The sequence below is a fragment of the Poeciliopsis prolifica genome, unplaced genomic scaffold (assembly GCF_027474105.1).
Source record: "Poeciliopsis prolifica strain line A6 unplaced genomic scaffold, Auburn_PproV2 SCAFFOLD057, whole genome shotgun sequence".
NCBI classification, from domain to species: domain Eukaryota; kingdom Metazoa; phylum Chordata; class Actinopteri; order Cyprinodontiformes; family Poeciliidae; genus Poeciliopsis; species Poeciliopsis prolifica.
In genome coordinates, this window is record NW_026562432.1 from 1,740,737 (window position 1) to 1,759,440 (window position 18,704).

Sequence of the window (18,704 nt, forward strand, 5' to 3'; positions counted from 1 at the left end):
TTATTGATCCTTCTGGGCCACCGTACCCTTGGGCTTTACAGAAATCCACCACATCATCAGCTGCTGTAAATGAACTTTGTCAAAGTTATCCGTTTCCTTTTCTCACCAAAACATCTCCCCATTCATTCACATCCGTGTTTTCAGGAGAACAAAGCCGCGTTGTCGGCGCTGAAACAACTGTGATAATTGTAGCTGTTCTAAAAGTTGCTGTGAGAGCCGTGCAGCGCACGCTGTTAAAATGCCACGTTTCACTCACAGCGGTGGCAGGAAGCTCTGCGATTTTATTGTTATGTGAAACCAGCTTGAGGCAGACTTCTGAAAGGTAACACAAACCTGACACTGACTTCCCCAGAGCTTAATGCTTTCTCCTGCAGAGATTTTATTTTAGAGTGGTAAGGAAAAGCACTTCAGACATAAGTGCTGGGCTGAAATTAATGTAATATCTGTTTGCTTTTAAATGCCGCTGTTGTTTTGTTTCGCTTGGAATAAAACCACCTTTCCTGCTAACAGCCGAGTATGAATCTGACGCGTTTTGTGCATCAGCTTGTGATACAAATCATATAATTCGGCCGAAAATGTGATTTTGCAACTTCTTTCATGTTTCAGAGCCGTTTTCTTTTTTAAGCACATTCTTTAAGGTGCAGTAGAATGAAGTTGCACTGATGATTTACTGGTGGAAAGGAAAAAATTCTGCTAAGATTAGAAGCAAAAGCTTTCTTCACAACTAAAGTTCTCCCCCATGACAGGTTTCCACCATGATCCCACTTTAATTCAACTGACAAACACAATTGTTTGCTCTCCTTCCTGGACATTGTGACAGAAACACTCTGGGAGTCACAAAAACAATCATACAAACTTTGGATCTCTCTTTTTTTTATTTTGCATCAGATGATGGGCTTCTCTTGTTTAAATGATGAGGGGATCTTTGACGGTGACATTCTCCATCTGGACAGATGTAGTTGTGCTTGATGAAACGAAATAAAAGAAAGAAATGCGACTCCTCATGTCTGGGAAATTCTCTGATCTGCTTCAACATTTCATCTTTCTGCATTCACATCAAACAGCATCGGTTATCTGGTGCGTATGTGACAACTGATAGAGCTGAGTAAAGGCTTTAATCTGTGACGGTTTAATTCATCTTGCCTTTTCTAGCTTAGATAAATAAATCACAGAAACATTCACAGCACAGGAACTCCTTCAACCTCAACAGGAGAAAACTGACCTCAAGGGCTGAAATGATTAATTGTTATGAAAGAATGATTGAAATAATCTTCAACTATAATAATTGATTGTTAAGTGAACAACAGACTCAGAAAAGGCCATTTGATGAAAAAACACACTCAGACATAACTGTACAGAATATATTAGCATTTTGCATTTAATGTTAAAAGTTAAAAATTCACCTTTTGCATGTTTCTGTACCTTTGTAGAAACACTCCAGGAGCAAAAAAACACACAAAAAATGAACGTCCTGCCGGTGTCTGCAAACTGACCCATTTCAAACACCTCTAAAGTGTCACATAACAATTTTGTTACCTAGTAACCCTAAGCCAAGCCCAACCCCTCGCATGTTAACCCAGGTGATGGAAACCTGGCTAGAGTCAAAAAAAGTCAGACAAAACGCGACGCGGCGGTTCAGACTGTGAATGTCTCCATTTAGTACCATGTATGGAAGTGGCACAAACTCTTCAGACTGCCTTAAAAAGTTGGGTATGAGTCACAGTCGCCTGCTCTATGAACGCAGCAATAGATGCTCTCCATCCAATCAGAGCTTTTGAATTGACTCCCTGCATCTACATCACTTAATCATTTGATGCGCCATGATGCGATACTCCCATTGAACAGAGCCATTGAAATTGTTTTCCAAAGTTGCTTCATCCAGTTTATTCAAGGCCTCTACTTGTTTGAGTCGAGCTAATGTAACAAACCTGTTCGGGGCTCATAGTTGGTGGGTTTTAAAACAGCTAGCTTAGAAAGCGACTCATCCTCCCTCCTGATGTGTTGATCAAATTACCAGCTGAATTTACGCCTCATCATTATTTTCACATAAACAGCGTTTTTCTGACACCAGAGCAGCTTTAAAAATTTATTCAAATGAGATGCTAACCACTTTTTTCCATACATGCTAGGCTGCATGGTGAGGCATTGTTTCCATGGTTACTAATGGTTAGCCGTGTACCTTCTCCATATGCAAAGTTACATGTATTTCTAATCATACTTACTTATGAAGTATATGAATGTTTATCTTCTTTGTAAAAAGAGTTTTCAGTAAATCCATGATCACACTGATGGCTGACCGTCGTTATGAGTCCATCACTGCCGTAACTCCTTATTAAACGTTGCACAATAAAATGATAAGTTTGCTTTCTATGCTTGTTTGTTTTTGTAGTCGAACGAGCAGCACTTGATTTTATTAAGTTAATTACCACGAAATTAACTTGATAAAAGCGATATTAGGCTAGCACATGTGCACATTTTCTGACATATGTGCATTACAGGAGCGCAGTGGTTGTTTTGACAGCCGTCATGGCGGAGTGGGTGGGGTTTTGAAGAGAGTGACGTCCCGTGAAAAGGCTCAATACAAACGCACGGCACGCAATTTTTCTTTTTTTTTTTTTTTTTACAATTATCCTGAAAACAAAGTTTTAACAGTTGAACTGTTTAACACACTCCATCGCCATCTAACACAGTCATGCCATGTGAAGCAGCAGAGCCCTGTAGGCTTTCTCCTACATGCCTCCTCCCTCACAAAGGATCACCTCCAGTTATCTTTTCCTCCCTGTCAGATTCAGGCTGGGTGTCTGTGACTGCGGCTTTACATTCTCATGTTCTCCACAGCTGGCTGCCTCGCTATGTCTGCCTGCCGCTTTTCCATTCTCTGGTGACATGACCGTGTCTCTCATCCCGCAGTTTGGCTCGTCCTTCGTTACCTTCCGCCCCGCTCTCTCTCACTCTGGCTCCACCAGGCCTCTCTCTGTCATTCTTCCTGTTCCTGCGTCCCCACCCTATATCCGCCCCTCTGGATCCAGCTCCTCCTCTCCCACATCAAAGGTTCCCATGTGGAAGGTTTGTTGCCCATGCACTTGCCCTTGTTTTTTTTTTTTTTTTTTTTCCTCCAGTTCCACCTTTTCCCTCCGTTCCAGTTGGATATGTTCTGCAGAGTTCAGATGACTTTATTATTTTCCTTACCTGATTTGTTTTCCACTCATTGCTTTGCTTCTCTAAAAACATTCATCATGGGCTGCTGTGTGTGCATGCATGCTTCTTTTATTTATTTATTTACTTTTTTTAATTTACCCTCACCTGCCTCCCTGGTTGTGTGATATACCTACTGATGACTCAGCAAAAAACCCCAAAAAACAAGCTGTCGTCATATGACCTTTAAATGCTCCAAAACACACACACACTCGGTCATGTTCTCAGCATCCAGGCGAAGCGGATCAAACTGCTGGGCAGCAGACAGGTCTCCTGTGCTAACTCTGCTGTTTACTAATTCCCCTCAACTGTTCAGGACTGGTCCAAAGCAGGTCAGTACGAGCAGCCCGCGGCCGCCGCTCCGGTCCAGAGAAGAAAGGAGCCGGTGGATAGGCTGAGAGAGAGTGAGGGCTCGCCGGGTTCCCATGGATATGCCACAGCGTCACACCCAGAAGAGGGCCAGAGGCTCCGGATGACACCTGCTAGCATCGCTGCCAAGGTAACACTGGGCAGCAGTGAGCCGAATGACCCAAAATATAAGTTATATTTAGAAAGTAATAATATAAAAAATTATGCAAATTTATTGTTGTGTATAAATGCCTTGTTGTTATAAATATTATGTCAAATGTAATTTCATTTATACAGCACATTTTCAGCAACAAGGCAATTCAAGGTGCTTTACATGAATTAAAAGGAAATACAAACAAAATAACAAACCAAAGGAAAGAGAAAACAAAGAAAAAGAATCTAATGATGTTGATCCAAAGTATATAAACTAGATACTATGGTCAGTTGTTGGAATGTGCAACAAGTTTACGTCTTTGATGAATCTACTGAATGAGAACTGAAGCTAATAGCATTAACCACTTCCAGAGTTTTGTTTGCAAATTTATCTCAACCATCACACAGTCAAGCTTTATGTTTACCTGAAGCCTGTTGATGCATATTCTACACATACCACTAAGGACATTGGCAGCACTTTCCTGACATCTAGTGGTCAGAGTTACGAGTCATTATTACTAGTTTCACTAATTTGTATAGCAAATACTTACATTTGTATCTATGAATTGTGATGTTTTCTAACAACAAACTCAGCTTAACTTAAAAAAAAAAACTAATGTTTTAAAATAAAGGAAGTGATTGAGCTTCATTTACCTTTTACACACCCACATCCGTTCATAAGAACGATTGATTCATTTGTCTTTACTTAATTTTTTCCAGTCTCAATGTATTCAAATAGAACTTTACAAACAAATGCTGCACACCAACAGCATATTATTGTGTAGAAAAATCAATGATGAAATCTGTTGGAATAAAAAGAATATATTAAAAGTAGTGACATCCATCAATAAAACACAATATAAATACAATAATTAAATAAAATTGTCAAGTTCCACTCAAATTCTTTTATTCTCTTATTGCATTCTCCGCGTCACCACAGTGTTAGAGACTCAGGTTGAACCAAAGCATCCGTAACGATTCAATAAAAACATGGCAGTCCTGATTTTCCTGTGTGTTGTCAGCACGGCGAGGAGGTTTCCCCGGCAGCCAGTGACCTGGCCATGGTGCTGACCCGGGGCCTGAGCGTGGAGCAGCAGAAGAGCAGCCGGGACTCCCTGCAGTACTCCAGCGGTTACAGCACAGAGACCACCACCCCGTCCTGCTCCGAGGACACCATCCCTTCACAAGGTGAGCCTCTCTTCTGCTGCAGCGTTTAATCTCGCCGTGCCTCGTTTATTACCTTTCACCTGACTAATGTTTATCATCTCTGCTAGTGTCTAAGCAGCTGCTGAACAATCTTCACTATTCTGTGGATGTTATCAAGAAATGCTGAGCTGCTTTTTTTTGTTTTGTTTTGTTGTGGTTTAAATGTATTTTATGTAGTAAATTTCACTTGAATCCCTCGCCTCTGTGTTACAAAAAACAGATAAATTGAATTATTCATTTAATAGTCCAGGCAGCGGGCATATTTTTTGACGGCTGGATCCTGATGGTTTGCTTGACGGCAACAAAGCAACAAATACACCGATATAAAACTGAATAATATTCCCATATGAGTGTGCTTCCTCTCTATTTTAATGGCTTCCTCTGTGTGATTAAGAATTTTAACTCCAGTATATTTTTTGTTTCATATCTTTGTGTATAGTGGATCTCAAAGGCATGAGTTGCCCTTGGATGTTTTATTTATTTACATTTTCATCTTTAAACTAAAACGTTCAATAGTTGCAATAAGCGTAAATCTGAAAAGTGTGGTATGTATTTGGAATAATGATGCCCCTCTTTTAACTACTATCCCTCAAAAAAATCTATAAAAGCCATTGCCATATGAAGCCACCTAAATGATGGATTCTACTTGAGTTTAAATTTTTCTCAGTATTTATGCAACCTTGCACTCATCTTGAAACTTCAAAATACTGGCCTGCCAGTACGGGTGATTCAAACAGATGGAACTGTTTTTATTTTTAAATTATTACAAACAAATTAAAAGATTTAAAAAAGAACATTTTTTTAAATCCCATATTAAACAGGAATACGTTTGTTGACTCACTTTTACTCAAAAGCAGACTTTGGACTTTTTTTAACTAAATACACCAAGAATGACAAAAAGTGACGCAAGTTCTTCAAGCTGAAACCCTTTTTCTTTGTCTTTTAGCATTTTTTTGCTCCATGTCACAAAAAGATAGAGACCTTGAAGATACAGCAAAATTTACAATGGATTTCTGTTCTGTTCCAGTCAGTTAACTGCTCGATTCAAATCTGAGACTAAATTTCTGTGAATAGATAATCTCCATGCAATCTGGACTGAATTTGAGCTACTTAGCAAAGAGAAGATTTGGGGAACAAGGTGCCAAAATAAAACTAAGACTTTCTGCTATAATTGTGATTGTGGCACTGACTCACCGGGGCTGAAGACAGGCGTAATATTTCATAAGATCTTTATTCATATAAGCGTTAAAAAGTTTGCATTATTTCCCTTCTGCTTCACTAGTTTGTGTTTGTTTACATAAAATGGCAAGAACAACAGAAATGCATGACTGTAGAATGATAAAAATAGGTAGAAAAGTTTTAAGGAGCAGTATTATGTAAAATCAATGTCATGATGTTACATGTACATCAAGTTATGTTATTTCCTCATCAAAAACATGCCTGGAATGTTACCCTGATTCTTTTGTGCTTGTTTGAGAAATCCTTTAACCTCCATGGCAACCCTTCAGCTGTGCAAAACACCTGGCTGGACCAAGCTCCGCCTTCCAGGACGAAGCTCCTCCTCAGAGATGCAGTTCCCAAACTTCAGCCTCACAGATCAGCCCTTGCCTAGGTCTCCTCCACTCAGCTCCTTCACACTAGCCAGCAGGAATTAGCAAACTGCACATCTGCTAAGCTCATTATCTGAGCCACTTCTCAGTGAAACACTGGTAAAAAAAAAAAAAAGTAAAAGAATTAACATTTTTCTCTCCCCCAAACAAGTGTTTATGTGAATTTCTTTCCTCTGCTCTGGTTTTACTGATTCTCTTCCTTACCCATTGCTCTGTTTGTTTCACCCTTTGATTAGGAACTAACCACCAGACAAGTAAAATTTGTGTAGCCTCAGATTCCTGGGTGACGATAGGGTGACTGGGGGACTTTACAGTGGGAAAGATGGCCAAACTTAACGTATCAGGGGTCTGGAGGAGCACCAATTCCGGGGGACCAGAAATACTGAATAACATAAAATTTCATAATTTTCTCTTTTTCTGTCATACCAATAACAGGTTCAGATTACGACTGCTACTCTGTAAACGGAGATACCGAAGGCCCAGATGGACAGGCAGAGTTTGACAAGTCTTCTACAATTCCTCGCCATTCCAACATTGCCCAGAACTACAGGCGCATGATCCAGACCAAAAGGCCAGCCAGTACAGCTGGTCTGCCCAGTGGTGTTCTTGGTCCAGGAGTTCAAGGGATACCTGGACAGCCAGGTGGCGCTGGAGGAGGAGGAGGACCAGGGACTCCGGGCACCGCTACTATCCGTCGAACCCCATCAACCAAACCGGGGGTGCGGCGTACACTGTCCAGTGCGGGGCCCATCCCTATCCGACCACCCATTGTGCCTGTCAAAACACCCATTGTTCCCGCGGACTCACATTCACCTGGTGCAGGTGGATACGCGGGGGGAGGGCAAGGAGGCAGCGTCCCCGTCAGAGTGGGAAGTGAAGAGTGTGTGTTCTTCACCGGCTCTGAGGACGGCCAAGGAGGGCTCGATTATGTGAAGGCATCACCGAAGCGCCTCAGCCTGCCCAACACTGCCTGGGGCTCCGGGGCAGCGCTGGAGGTCTATGCCCAGCAGCACTGCATGGTGTCAGGCTCAGCAGCCGGATCAGAGGAGGAGCAGATGATCGCGGCCAACCGGCACAGCTTGGTGGAGAAGATCGGCGAGTTGGTAGCGAGCGCGCACGCCCTCGGTGAGGGTCAGTTCCCTTTCCCCGCTCTCCCAGATGACCCGACCCCAACGCCAGGTGGCCCGAGCGAAACTCAGATGGAAGGGGCCGAGGGGTCTGGAGACATGCTGACCACGATCAGGAGAGGAGTTCGCCTTCGTAAAACGGTCTCCAACGACCGCTCAGCCCCCCGTATATTGTGATCAGCAGAGAAATGCGAAGGGTTGTCAGTCAATAGGTCAATTGTTGGTGTGGTAGTACCCAGCCACCTAGTGAGTACACGAAAACATAACCATGTTGGAAAAGCTATAACATAACAGAGGAAGAATAAAAATGGAAAAAAAAATGTCCATAAAGAAAATGTTTAAAGACACCTTTAGAGTAAATGATATACAGTCTAATATAACAATAACATAAGTAATCATAACCGATGCTGACGAGTACAAGTGAAATACTTCATGTTGACCTAGCAGGCCGCTATAACTATTGTGTGTTGGACGCATGTTTGTCTTCTATACACCGTCAGACAGGGACGGAACGACTCACAGGAAAAGTGATTTTGAAAATAAATGGAGGCAAAGAGAGAAGAGCGCTGGGTTCTGTTCTGTTTGAACCCGTTTCCCTGTCCTGTTGTCCGACTAGCCCAGCTGGCCGATCCAACTTGAAAGACTGACGGAAGGGGGCTGATGAGGACCAGAGAGAGACAGAGAGGTGGGGGACTCGGATCGTATCGCAACTGGCTTCAGCTGAAGCCAGGTCGTCTGGACAACGGTGCGCTGTGCTGAAAAGGCCATCGAACTGCTTGGCACGAGTACGGGGAGCTAACAAACCAGAGGCCCACTCTGGTTCACGCTGATGTAAAAAAAAAAAAAAAAGGAAAAAAAGGTGTTGGCATTGAGCCGTACTTGTTGCTCCTTCCCCTCTCTCGCTCTCTTTCTGCATACATCCGTATGCATCTCAGAAAATGTAAAATGGAGTGTGTGGGTATATGTGGTTGATTGTGTGTGTGTGTGAGAGAGGGGATGGGTAGAGCTCTGCTGCGGGACAGCCGGTTACCCAACGAGGGCAGGGCTTTTATCTTTATTTTTTTCTTTTTCTCCTGTGTCGTGTGCGTATTTTCTCGTTTATATCGTGACGTCGTTTACCTTGTTACCACTGTACGGGAAGTTCTGAGACCTATTCCAGGCCTATAGATATATTCATATATATTTTCTAGATGCAGAGAGAAAAAAAAAATAACAAAAACAAACAAACAAAGAAAAAAAAAGTGAAATCAGAAATGGAGCAATAAATGTGTTTTATTTTCTCGTTTCGAGGAAACGGTTGGATTCGGAGGATTGCAGATTCTCCTTTGTCCCATTCAGGCAATCATCAGGAATGCTAAATTACACATCGACTGTGAATTCATGGGTTTTTCATGCACCTCTCTCTCTTTATCTCGCTCTGTCCCAGTTTCTTTCTATTAAATGAAGTGGATGACAAAAAAAAATTGAAAAAAGAAAAACTGTAAGCACTTTGATGAGAGTAGAGTCTGTACAATAGCCAGTAGATGTTGCTGTAGTCATGCTGTATGTGTGGAAGGGTGCTGGAGGGGGAAAAGGAGTGAAAACAATGACTGTGTCCTAAGGAGATGATTTAATACATTAAAGTAGAAGAAGGCAGGGAGAGGTAAAGAGGATGTGAAGAAGACTGCTGGCACTGGAGCGATTGCTTAAATGAGAAAATGTATGAATATTTTCTGAAGATGGATCAGGTTTTAAGGCGGGAGGCGGGATGGGACTGACATTGAAGAGTTTTTGCCTGAACAGGTATTTTAAGGTTTGAAGACTTACTGGGGGGAAAAATACAATGTTTTGCTGAGTGAGAGGATTTTTTTTTTTAAATATGTTTTAGGCCTAAAACATCCAGATGAGATTTATTTTTATTTTTATTAAGTTGAGTTTTTTTTTCAGTTTTTTTTTTTTTTGTCTTTTACCTTAAAACTAGATGTAAATCTGCCGACTTTTAAAATGGAAAAGTACTTCTGAAACTGTAAAGCACATCGAGTGGAACAATTAAAGCACCATCTCAGGAAATGCACGTCACTTTATGTTTTTCATTTGAGTGCAAGTAAAAAGAATTAGCCAAACTTGATTGGAATTTGGTGGGAATAAAACCTGAAAAAAGTTAAACGAGTACAACAGTCATTCAAAATTCAATTGATCTCATGATGTTGACACCATAGAGAAGCTGTAGGACCTGATCTCCAGAATGCTGAAAGTTTTCCATGAGCTCACAAACGCAACACAAAAATATCAGCTCGTGGATGAAACACTCAAGCTTTGAACCAGCCCTATCTTAAAACAGAACCTGGGTCACTTATGTTCCTCAATGCTAAACACTGCAGTGTAATTACACAGTCACTCTTAAAAACGAAGTAAGGATGAACCTCTAATTATTCACACCTTTGGCAGATTCAGATTTCACATTAGTCCCAGTCAACCAAAGAGTTTGTTTCTGATAGAAAGTTAGACAGAAATGTCTCAAAAGCTAACAGTTTCGAATACTGAAATATATTTTCATTTTATAAATAGAAAAAGTGGTATGATTACCATGTAGACCGATACTCGATGTGGACACTGTTCTAGACACCAAGGCATCAAATGTTGAAGGTATTAGAGCTTTCTTCTAAACATGTTAGCTTTGCTGTCATGTGTTAGCTGGTACTTTGGGACAGAAAAAAAAAAAATTAGATACAAAAGAAATTAATATTACTTCTAACTGGAATTAATATTAACATCTTATTGTGGCCCTGCCAGAGTCTCAACTTGAATCTGATAGATATTCTGTGGAGGGAGCAAAAGATTAGGGTGATGGTAAAGAGGCCTTCCAATATCAAACACTTTCCAAAGATACATTTTAATCTACAATTGGAAGCGTGAAAAAATCTGGTCAGCAGTCATAAAAATTGCTGGACTGCTGGAATTTTAATAATTTCTTTTCCACTGGCAATTAATAAGGGTATGAATAATTTTTACTGTGCCATTTTTCAATAAAATGAGTAAAAATAGATTTGTTATTCAAAAATGATACCTCTTTCACATTGTTTTATCTTTCCAGACACCTCTTAACATTTGTAGGCATATTTAAGCTAATGTGCTAATAACAGCATTTTTTTTGTTCTTTTTTTGTTTAGCACTTTAGCGAAGTTTGAAAACATTTTGGCATCAACCCCCAAGTCGTTTTTTAAAATTAAATTGGTGCTCCAGGGTTGTAGTCTGCTAAGTTAGCATGTTAGCACTAGCCTCTGCTACTGTGCTGGTGTAGATGCTGTACTGGTAGCGAAACTGCAGTTTATGATTAGCGCGTAGGGTTGGTGCGTTTTAGCTAGCCATGCTCCCAACTGTCTGTTACATTTGCTATCAGAAAAAAACTTTTGATTAAATAAATAAAAAAAAGATCTAAATTAAACAGGGGTGTGGATACTTTAAAGGTCATCTCTAATGAATGAGACTTTTGTCAAAGCTGAAGTATTGAAAAACTATTTACTTTGCTATTTTTTATAATTAAGAGTGCAAGAAAGTTGGCCAAAGTGTTTTCCAGATGAGACATGAGAAAGTGTTGGCATCATATAAATTCTCAGTGCTCAATGGAAAAGATCAAACGTAAAGAAAGAAAAAAAAGCAAACAAACTAACAAGGCACCGAGCACATTTAGGCTTAGTTTTGTGCCAATCCTTTGGTTAAGCTCAGGACAAAACATTATGAAAGGTTGATCTTTTAGATTTGAGAATAGGTGGAGCCTGTTTGGGAGGACACGGATGAGTCTGTTAACGTTGACAGGAAGAGGAAAAGATGTGTGGAATGAGCATTTCACTGCCTGTTCATACGATACGTATGTAACTGTATGTGCTGTACTTCTAAAATTGAATCCGGAGCACAGATCTGGTGTAAAGGGTTGTTAGAAAATATCTCATTAGTTTACTTTAAAAAATAACAAATTATTTTATTTTTGCCTTCTACTGGTACTGTTGGAATACTAGATCTTGCTTTAATTATTGTAAAAATAGGAGGTAAAAAGTCCAGTTGTAACACAAACTAACTGAGCTGTGTGACATGTGGATGTAAGGCGCTGAGACTGAGTGTGTGTTTGGATGTGTCCTTGGCTGTCTGTCAATCTCTAGGCTAATAAACTTTTCATCACCATGTCTGCACATGTCTCCAGCAGTGATCTGAACATAAGCATTAATATGAGCACTCATTTACTTTTTTTCTTACGCATTCCTGAGGTTCCTTTGCATTTTGGAAATTAGTAGCAAATAATTCTTCCAGGAGTTTTTCCCCTATTGCTTTTATTTTAATGCCTTTTTTACAGTGTGTGTGTTTTTATCCCACTTTGCTGCTGTGAGACAACTAAATGAGAGAATGAAAGCCAGGACAGATTGATTCCATTTACACAATGTACATCTCATTTTAGGCAAAGATGGGTTTTTTTCATGTATTTAGATTATCTGTCGCTACACATCTAGATGCTTTTGATGGATGTACTGCAGAGATAAAGTCCACATCAGTCCCAGAGCTTCAGAGTTAAACTTCAATAAGTACCCAGTGGAAATCAGAGGCCAGCAATTTAACTTCTGTTTACCTGAATTTCCATTTACAATGGTCTTTCACTGTGGGTTTGATCTATTAAAACACCACTTTTCTTCTCTCTGTATAATTATCATTATCCTCTGAAAGTTCTTCCACAGTGGAAAGTTTTGATTTGAACATTTCTTTAAGCTCCTGCAGTGTCTGCTAAATGTTTCCACCTAAAAACCGAGGGGAAGAATCCATATAAAAAAATTAAGTGTTACATATTTATTTGCTTTTTACGAACTTACAAATGACTCATTCGCAAAACTGTTTTGATTTTGTCATTTTTCACAGGGATCTGGTTTAAAAAGACGAGCACTCACTTTTCTCTTGAAATATTAAATGAGGCGAGATGATCTCATTTTAAAGCTGCTCTTTTTTTTTAACCTAACTGACAAATTAGTGCTCTAAATAATCTGAAAAATAAAATGTAAAGTAGAACTGAGTGAACATAGCCTGGATTCATTAGACTGTTTGTCCTGTTTAACTAAACAGCCCTTTATTTTATCCCTGACAAGAAGCAAACTGTTAGCAGCTCATGGTCAGCCAGTGTTGGTGTTCTTGCAGCGCTAGCAACACATTTGTATGTTGTTCGTGAAGGAGTAATAAACAACTTTAATTCCAATTAAAAGTACTAATGTGTTTCAAAAGGAACTGATGACACCTCATAATCGATTTAACTCTCAGAATAATAGTTTCACTGAAGACACAGTGAACATTCAGGCTAACTTCATGCAGCTTCACCACATTGTGGAGGCTCCAGCTCGGCCTGCTTCCATTATTAGATCGGAAATGTAACATTATTATTTTCCTGATCCAATGAGTGGAAAAAAAAATAGAGCAGGGGATTTACCAACTACTGGCTGAAGATTTCTTGACCTGCTAAAGCTGGTTTGGGGACTTAATCTGTCACTTTGTCTCTAGTGTTTTATTTTCTTTGAATTATCCAAAATGCTGTCAGGAATTATTTAAAAGTAGAGCAGTGCTGATGTAACCAAGTGGGCTGGTCAACCCAACCAGCTCTAGGTTTTCCCCCACTTTGTCAAACACAATATAGCTCAATAACTTTATTCTCTAGTGCTTCAAATTAAAAGTGTCATACAAAATAGAAGGCTCATTTTACATAATAAAATAAACCTACTTATCCAGATGTGGTTAACTGGATAATGTTTACACAGCCAGACTGTAATGACAGACATGTTGGTGTAATATCGCAGGTTTTTATTCCATAAGATCTCAATACAGCCCTACCAGCAGGGAATCCAAGGAAATCACGTTTTACTTTGATGGATTATTTTGTGTTGAACTGCCTGTGCCAACATACTAAATTGATTTTTGCTCCAGTTTTGTCATTTTCTGAGTCGCTATGCAAATAACAGCAAGCCAACCAGAAGACGGGCAAAGCTGCAGCGTGTCTGTACATAGGAAGGAACATAAATGAATTTTGTGCCAACATGCATGTTCCCACATGGCCCCATGTACTCTGCATTCGCTCTCAAATTGCTCTTTGCACTCTTTGGCAAGCTAAAGCAGGCAGATATGTTTCTTTTCCGCCATGTTGAGGTTTTCATCTCGTAACCTCTCGCCATTTTCTGAGCCTTCATCTCTTCCGTACAGCAGCAGACAAGTAAAAAAAAAAAAAAAAAAAAAAACAGTGCTTGTCACGGTGGTTGACTGGAGCCCCAAAACACCGTAGTTGGTCTCTCTGTGCCTCTCAGTCTATTAAAGCTAATGAAAAATAATTCTGATGAAATCTTAATTTCCACCTCGGTCCTCTGCGGATGCTCGCTTAGTGCTCAGTTTATTTTCCCTTCTCATTCATTCCTCACCAATCCCCTTTATATCTATTAACTTCCTGTTGGTTTGCATGCGTGCACAGGTGCAAACTGTGGGCCTGTGCTGCGTCCTGGGTGGACTGTTGTATGAGTTGGAATTGCTAACGGGGGAAACGTCTCCCTGGTGGATGTGCTAACGGGAGCCGTTTTCCAGGCAAGCAGATGGACGCCTAATGCTCTATCTCTATGCTAGATTACATTTTAATTAATTTTGATCAGGTTTTTTGAGACGTTTCTTGGCAGCAGACCAAAAACAACTTAATATGATTGTTTTTTGTTGTTTTGTTTTTTTTTCCGTGAGCTTCCATGCTGAAAAAAAAAACAAAACTCAAAAGTGCAAGCAGCAATGCATGCTGCTCAACTCTGAGAAGCTTCAACGTCCAAATATCTATTGTTGACTGATAATTAGTCATTTTAATTAATTAAATTACATTTTGCAATCGCTGGGTTAACCGCCACTGGTTTTAGTTTATTTCACATGTTGACATGGAAACTTTCAATCGATCTCCAACCAAATCCAGCACTAAAACATACTGCAGGACTTAAAGTGAATTGTTTCATTTTATTGATCCTGGCTGCTATTAATACCTGCAAATGATAAAAACGGCCGCTCTCCTGAAACACTGGAATAACAATGAAATTACTTCTATCTGCCTCGTCCACATGTTGAAAGAGAGAATGCTGTTATCAGACCACATGACACCCAAAATGTAATAAAAATTTAAAAAAAAAACTGCTACTTTGCCAACTATGACATAGTTAGGTTTGCCCTGATCTTTCCTGCCCTGATGTGGTTCCTACCTAACGAGGGTTGAGTTCCCCCATAACCCCGAAACAAATCAAATTTGATCAGGCATCTGATCTAATGATCTGAACTCTTCTTCCTTTATGTCTGTTATTTAACATATTTGCAGCCACGACTACTTCACAATAGTATTGTTTAAATAAGAGAAAACTATTTTGTGAGGGTTAATTAACACAGTGCAGAGCGCCTGGTCCTGTGGCTCCAACAGGCCTCTTGTTCAGCTCTAGCATTTCTGATTACACCCTGCGTTCTTCATCCAGTGTTTTCCCCGTAGACCCTCCTGAACTGAAGGAGGTTTTATTAGATTTTTCTAGATTAAAGCTACAGTAGCTGAGATTTGCCATGAGATGAACACATCCCTCCATCTCCAGCTTCCCTCCTCCCTCATGCAATAAGAGACTTTTAGGTTGCTAAAAGATTTCTGCTGTGAGGAACTCAACTACAGAAGATCTGACAGGACAACATTTGTGTCCGATAATTTGTGGGTTTCATGAATACACAAACGTGTGGAAGTACATTTTGAAAGCGACGTTGCTCCTTACGTGTCTCGTCCAAATGAAGACGTTACAGCGCTTGTCCAAAATCCTGCAGGTCGCTTTGTGTTCTGACTGAGACTAAAAGAAGCATCATGAAATTGTTGGACACTTCCTGCTTCTTAAGCCATCTGCCTAAGCTATATAAAATGCTGTGCGCGTATGCGTGTGTGTGTGTGTGTGAGAGAGAGAAAGAGTTTTTATGCTCCACAAGGACATGTGGTTAAAACCCCTACTGTTCTTCCTTTTCACTTCCCACACACAATCTGTCAATCCTTCTTGAAGTCCCATACTCAACAAACCCAACACACACACACACACACACACATGCACACTGCTAGACACTCATTTGAAGTGAACATGACAAAGGTAGATCCTCAGTGGCCGCATAAGGGTTCACTGATGTCCTCTAGGGGGCTCATGATGTAACGCTCTGCAAGTTCCCATCAAACATCCACAACCAAGTAGCCAAATGGGCCTCCAGGTGCCACTGTCGCTGTAACTAAAGTGAATGTCTTACTGTCTTTACTCAACGTCTCAGTAGTCACTCTTGCTCTCTTCTTTCTTCTTGAAAGATGAGAAGATCTGAACTCTTTAGAGAAATCTGTGCCCAAGTCGCCATGGAGACATTTTCTACGGGGGCCGCTTAGTTCACGCTGAACACTGTGACCCGAGTGAAAACCTGCTTACTCGATGTTTCCACCCGATCATTTAACCTCCTTCTTACCCTCCAGTAGTGGCTGTAGTTTTGTCTCCCTGAGTTTCCTCTGATGTTCCTTTTAATTTATTGTTCATTGATTTCTAAGGTTGTTTTTCTCTTCGTCACTGATATAAACTTTTATTTTTCCTGTCTTCCTTTTTTTGTAAAAGTGACCCTTTTTCTGTTCAGTCACTGCTAATGTAACAAAACGCACTGTGATGATTCCAGTATTAATAAAAGTTGTACTTAAACTGTGTGCTGCTGTGTAGAACTGGTCCTATCATTCAGTGATCCACAGCAAAGCTCCTAAACTGTCTAGCAGTAGTGTGTGTGTGTGTGTGTGTGTGTGTGTGTGTGTGGGGGTGTGTGTGTGTGTGTGTGTGTGTGTGTGGTGTGTGTGTGTGTGTGGGGGTGTGTGTGTGTGTGTGTGTGTGTGTGTGTGTGTGTGTGGCGTCTTGGTGTCCGTTTGAGTCAAAGAATCAGATTACTCCCTACGGTATAAATCGGATTCAGACGTTGTAGATACTAGTTTGTTTTATACATTGGTGAAGGAAGTGTGTGCGTATGTGTGTGGGTGTGAGAGTGTGTGTGTGTATGCCTGGGCTACAGCAAAGCAAATGTTGAACAAAATGTTGTTAGCGTTATCACTGTTGCAGAAAAGAATAGAAATAAAACGTAACACAGTTGAAACTATGAACTCTGTTGTTCCTGTTTTCACACCTCTGCAGCTCACATACACGTCTTATTCTAGATATTTTATGACATTTCAGACCCGGGTTTTATTTTAGAGTCAGCATGTTACTTTAATACTGAAGACTGACAGCTAAAAAATATCGAAAGTACCTTTAATAATGGCTTGTAAAAGCTCCTCACTTCTGATAAAACAAGACAAATTTATGCACCTTTTATAGAGCAACACTAAGAGCTGCCCAGGTCCAGTAATACAAAGTTATCATAGATAAATAAAACCTATGAAATAATAAGAACTGAAATTGAAAAAAAAATTCACTGAAATAAATAAAAACAGTAATTAAAAGGGAAACACTATAGCTAACTAGAACCATGTCATGCATTTACACTGAAATTATAGATATAATAATCTTTATTTTCATGTTTATGAATATATCCATTAGTCTTTTGAACTGATGAGAACTGATTGAAAGTGATTTTTCCCCCATATCAACAATCCCTCTGGTGGCGCTACGCTAGTCCGCAAAATGGCGACAGGAGAAGTTGGGAGAAAACTAGAGTCAGTTGTACTTCGAGAAAAACTGAAAACATTTTATTTGAAAATAGAATCTTCTGTTGAGAATTCATTACATAATCAATTGAAGAATAAGTACTAAACAATACTTTGTTTAATTTAGTATGAAAAAACCTAAAACTACTTCTATAACTAATGAAAACTAAACAATATTTAACTAATAGAAACCAGTAAATCACACTCTAAAATTAAATTAATACTCACTGAATTAGACAGAGAACAAATCACAATGAAATGAAACTAAACTATAATAAAAAGCCCCAAACTGCTTTGACCTTGTTGTGACGTATGTTTTTTCCTCCCTCCTCCGTTACCACGGCACCATCAACATCAACGACCTTGAAACAGATGGAGACATTTCTGAGATTAAGGATGCTGCAGTGGAATGAAACATATGGCGACAGAAGTGTTTTCAAAGAAGGAACAATGAATTTTCTGTTACTTCATCTCAACGTTTCTCTGATAATTAAATGTTTTCATGAAGGCAACTCGGCAAATGCAGATGCCCCTGATGAAGCTACTGATGATGATAAATGGGCTTTTATGCTTTTTTGGAATAAGTTTGTTTACAAGAAGCAGAGCTGGAAACACTAGAAAGCTCAATTGAAATTCACAGATTAGCTCTTGTGCCAAAATACGACTAATTAGCTGTTGGAAGAAAAAAGAAACATGGAATCAATTTGAGAATAATAATAACCATATTTTAACAAACCATCAGTTTCTTTGGAAAAGGTTGCTTTCTCCAGGTTTAGTGAAGAACAGACTTTGATTTAGGATTTAATCTTTATAATCTTTAATATGTTTTAATATTTAAAGAAAATCAAGCTTGCTCAATAGTAGCAATATGAAGAGGCTGTAGCACAACTTTGAGAATCAAGTAAACTTGAAGATGAACAATGTTTATTATTATCCCATTTACAAACGTAATATTTCAGTTCTTCATCCAGGACAAATCGTAAAATCAACTTTCTCTCCTGATTCAAGAGAGAAAATGTGAAATAGGTATAATGAGGCAGTTTTTATGTTTGCCCACAGGGGGCGCCCAAGTCTTTCCCTACAACACACCGGAGGCAAAGGAAGTTCGATGCTCACCACAGATCCAGGCAACCAGGCTTCACATCCTCCAGAAACACAAGGACGTCCTCAATTTGATTATTATTTTTTTTGTTTAGAAAATGAAAATGTGTAATTCTATGAATAAAAATAATAAAACAAAATCCTCCATTCAGAGCAAGCGAGTCGAGCGTCTCACACACACAGTGGGCTTTTCATTACCCTTTATTAGGTTTTTCTGCAGGTTACTGATCGGTTTCCATCACAAGAGATGCTACCGGCTATCGT

General features: G+C 39.7%; 1 protein-coding gene across 5 annotated transcripts in view; it reads left to right on the forward strand.

Moving 5' to 3' along the window:
• mtss1lb (MTSS I-BAR domain containing 2b) overlaps window positions 1-16,355 on the forward strand; it is a 72,971-nt gene extending 56,616 nt beyond the window's left edge. For 3 of the 5 annotated variants that reach the window (XM_055060017.1, XM_055060018.1, XM_055060019.1), the window contains exons 12-15: window positions 2,911-3,066; window positions 3,512-3,694; window positions 4,719-4,884; window positions 6,948-16,355. In XM_055060017.1, the coding sequence (XP_054915992.1) occupies window positions 2,911-3,066; window positions 3,512-3,694; window positions 4,719-4,884; window positions 6,948-7,816 (1,374 nt within the window). In that variant the 3' untranslated portion in view covers window positions 7,817-16,355. The remainder of the gene's footprint in view (window positions 1-2,910; window positions 3,067-3,511; window positions 3,695-4,718; window positions 4,885-6,947) is intronic. The other 2 variants (XM_055060020.1, XM_055060021.1) reach the window with 1 other exon arrangement.
• The last annotated feature ends 2,349 nt before the right edge of the window (window positions 16,356-18,704 follow it).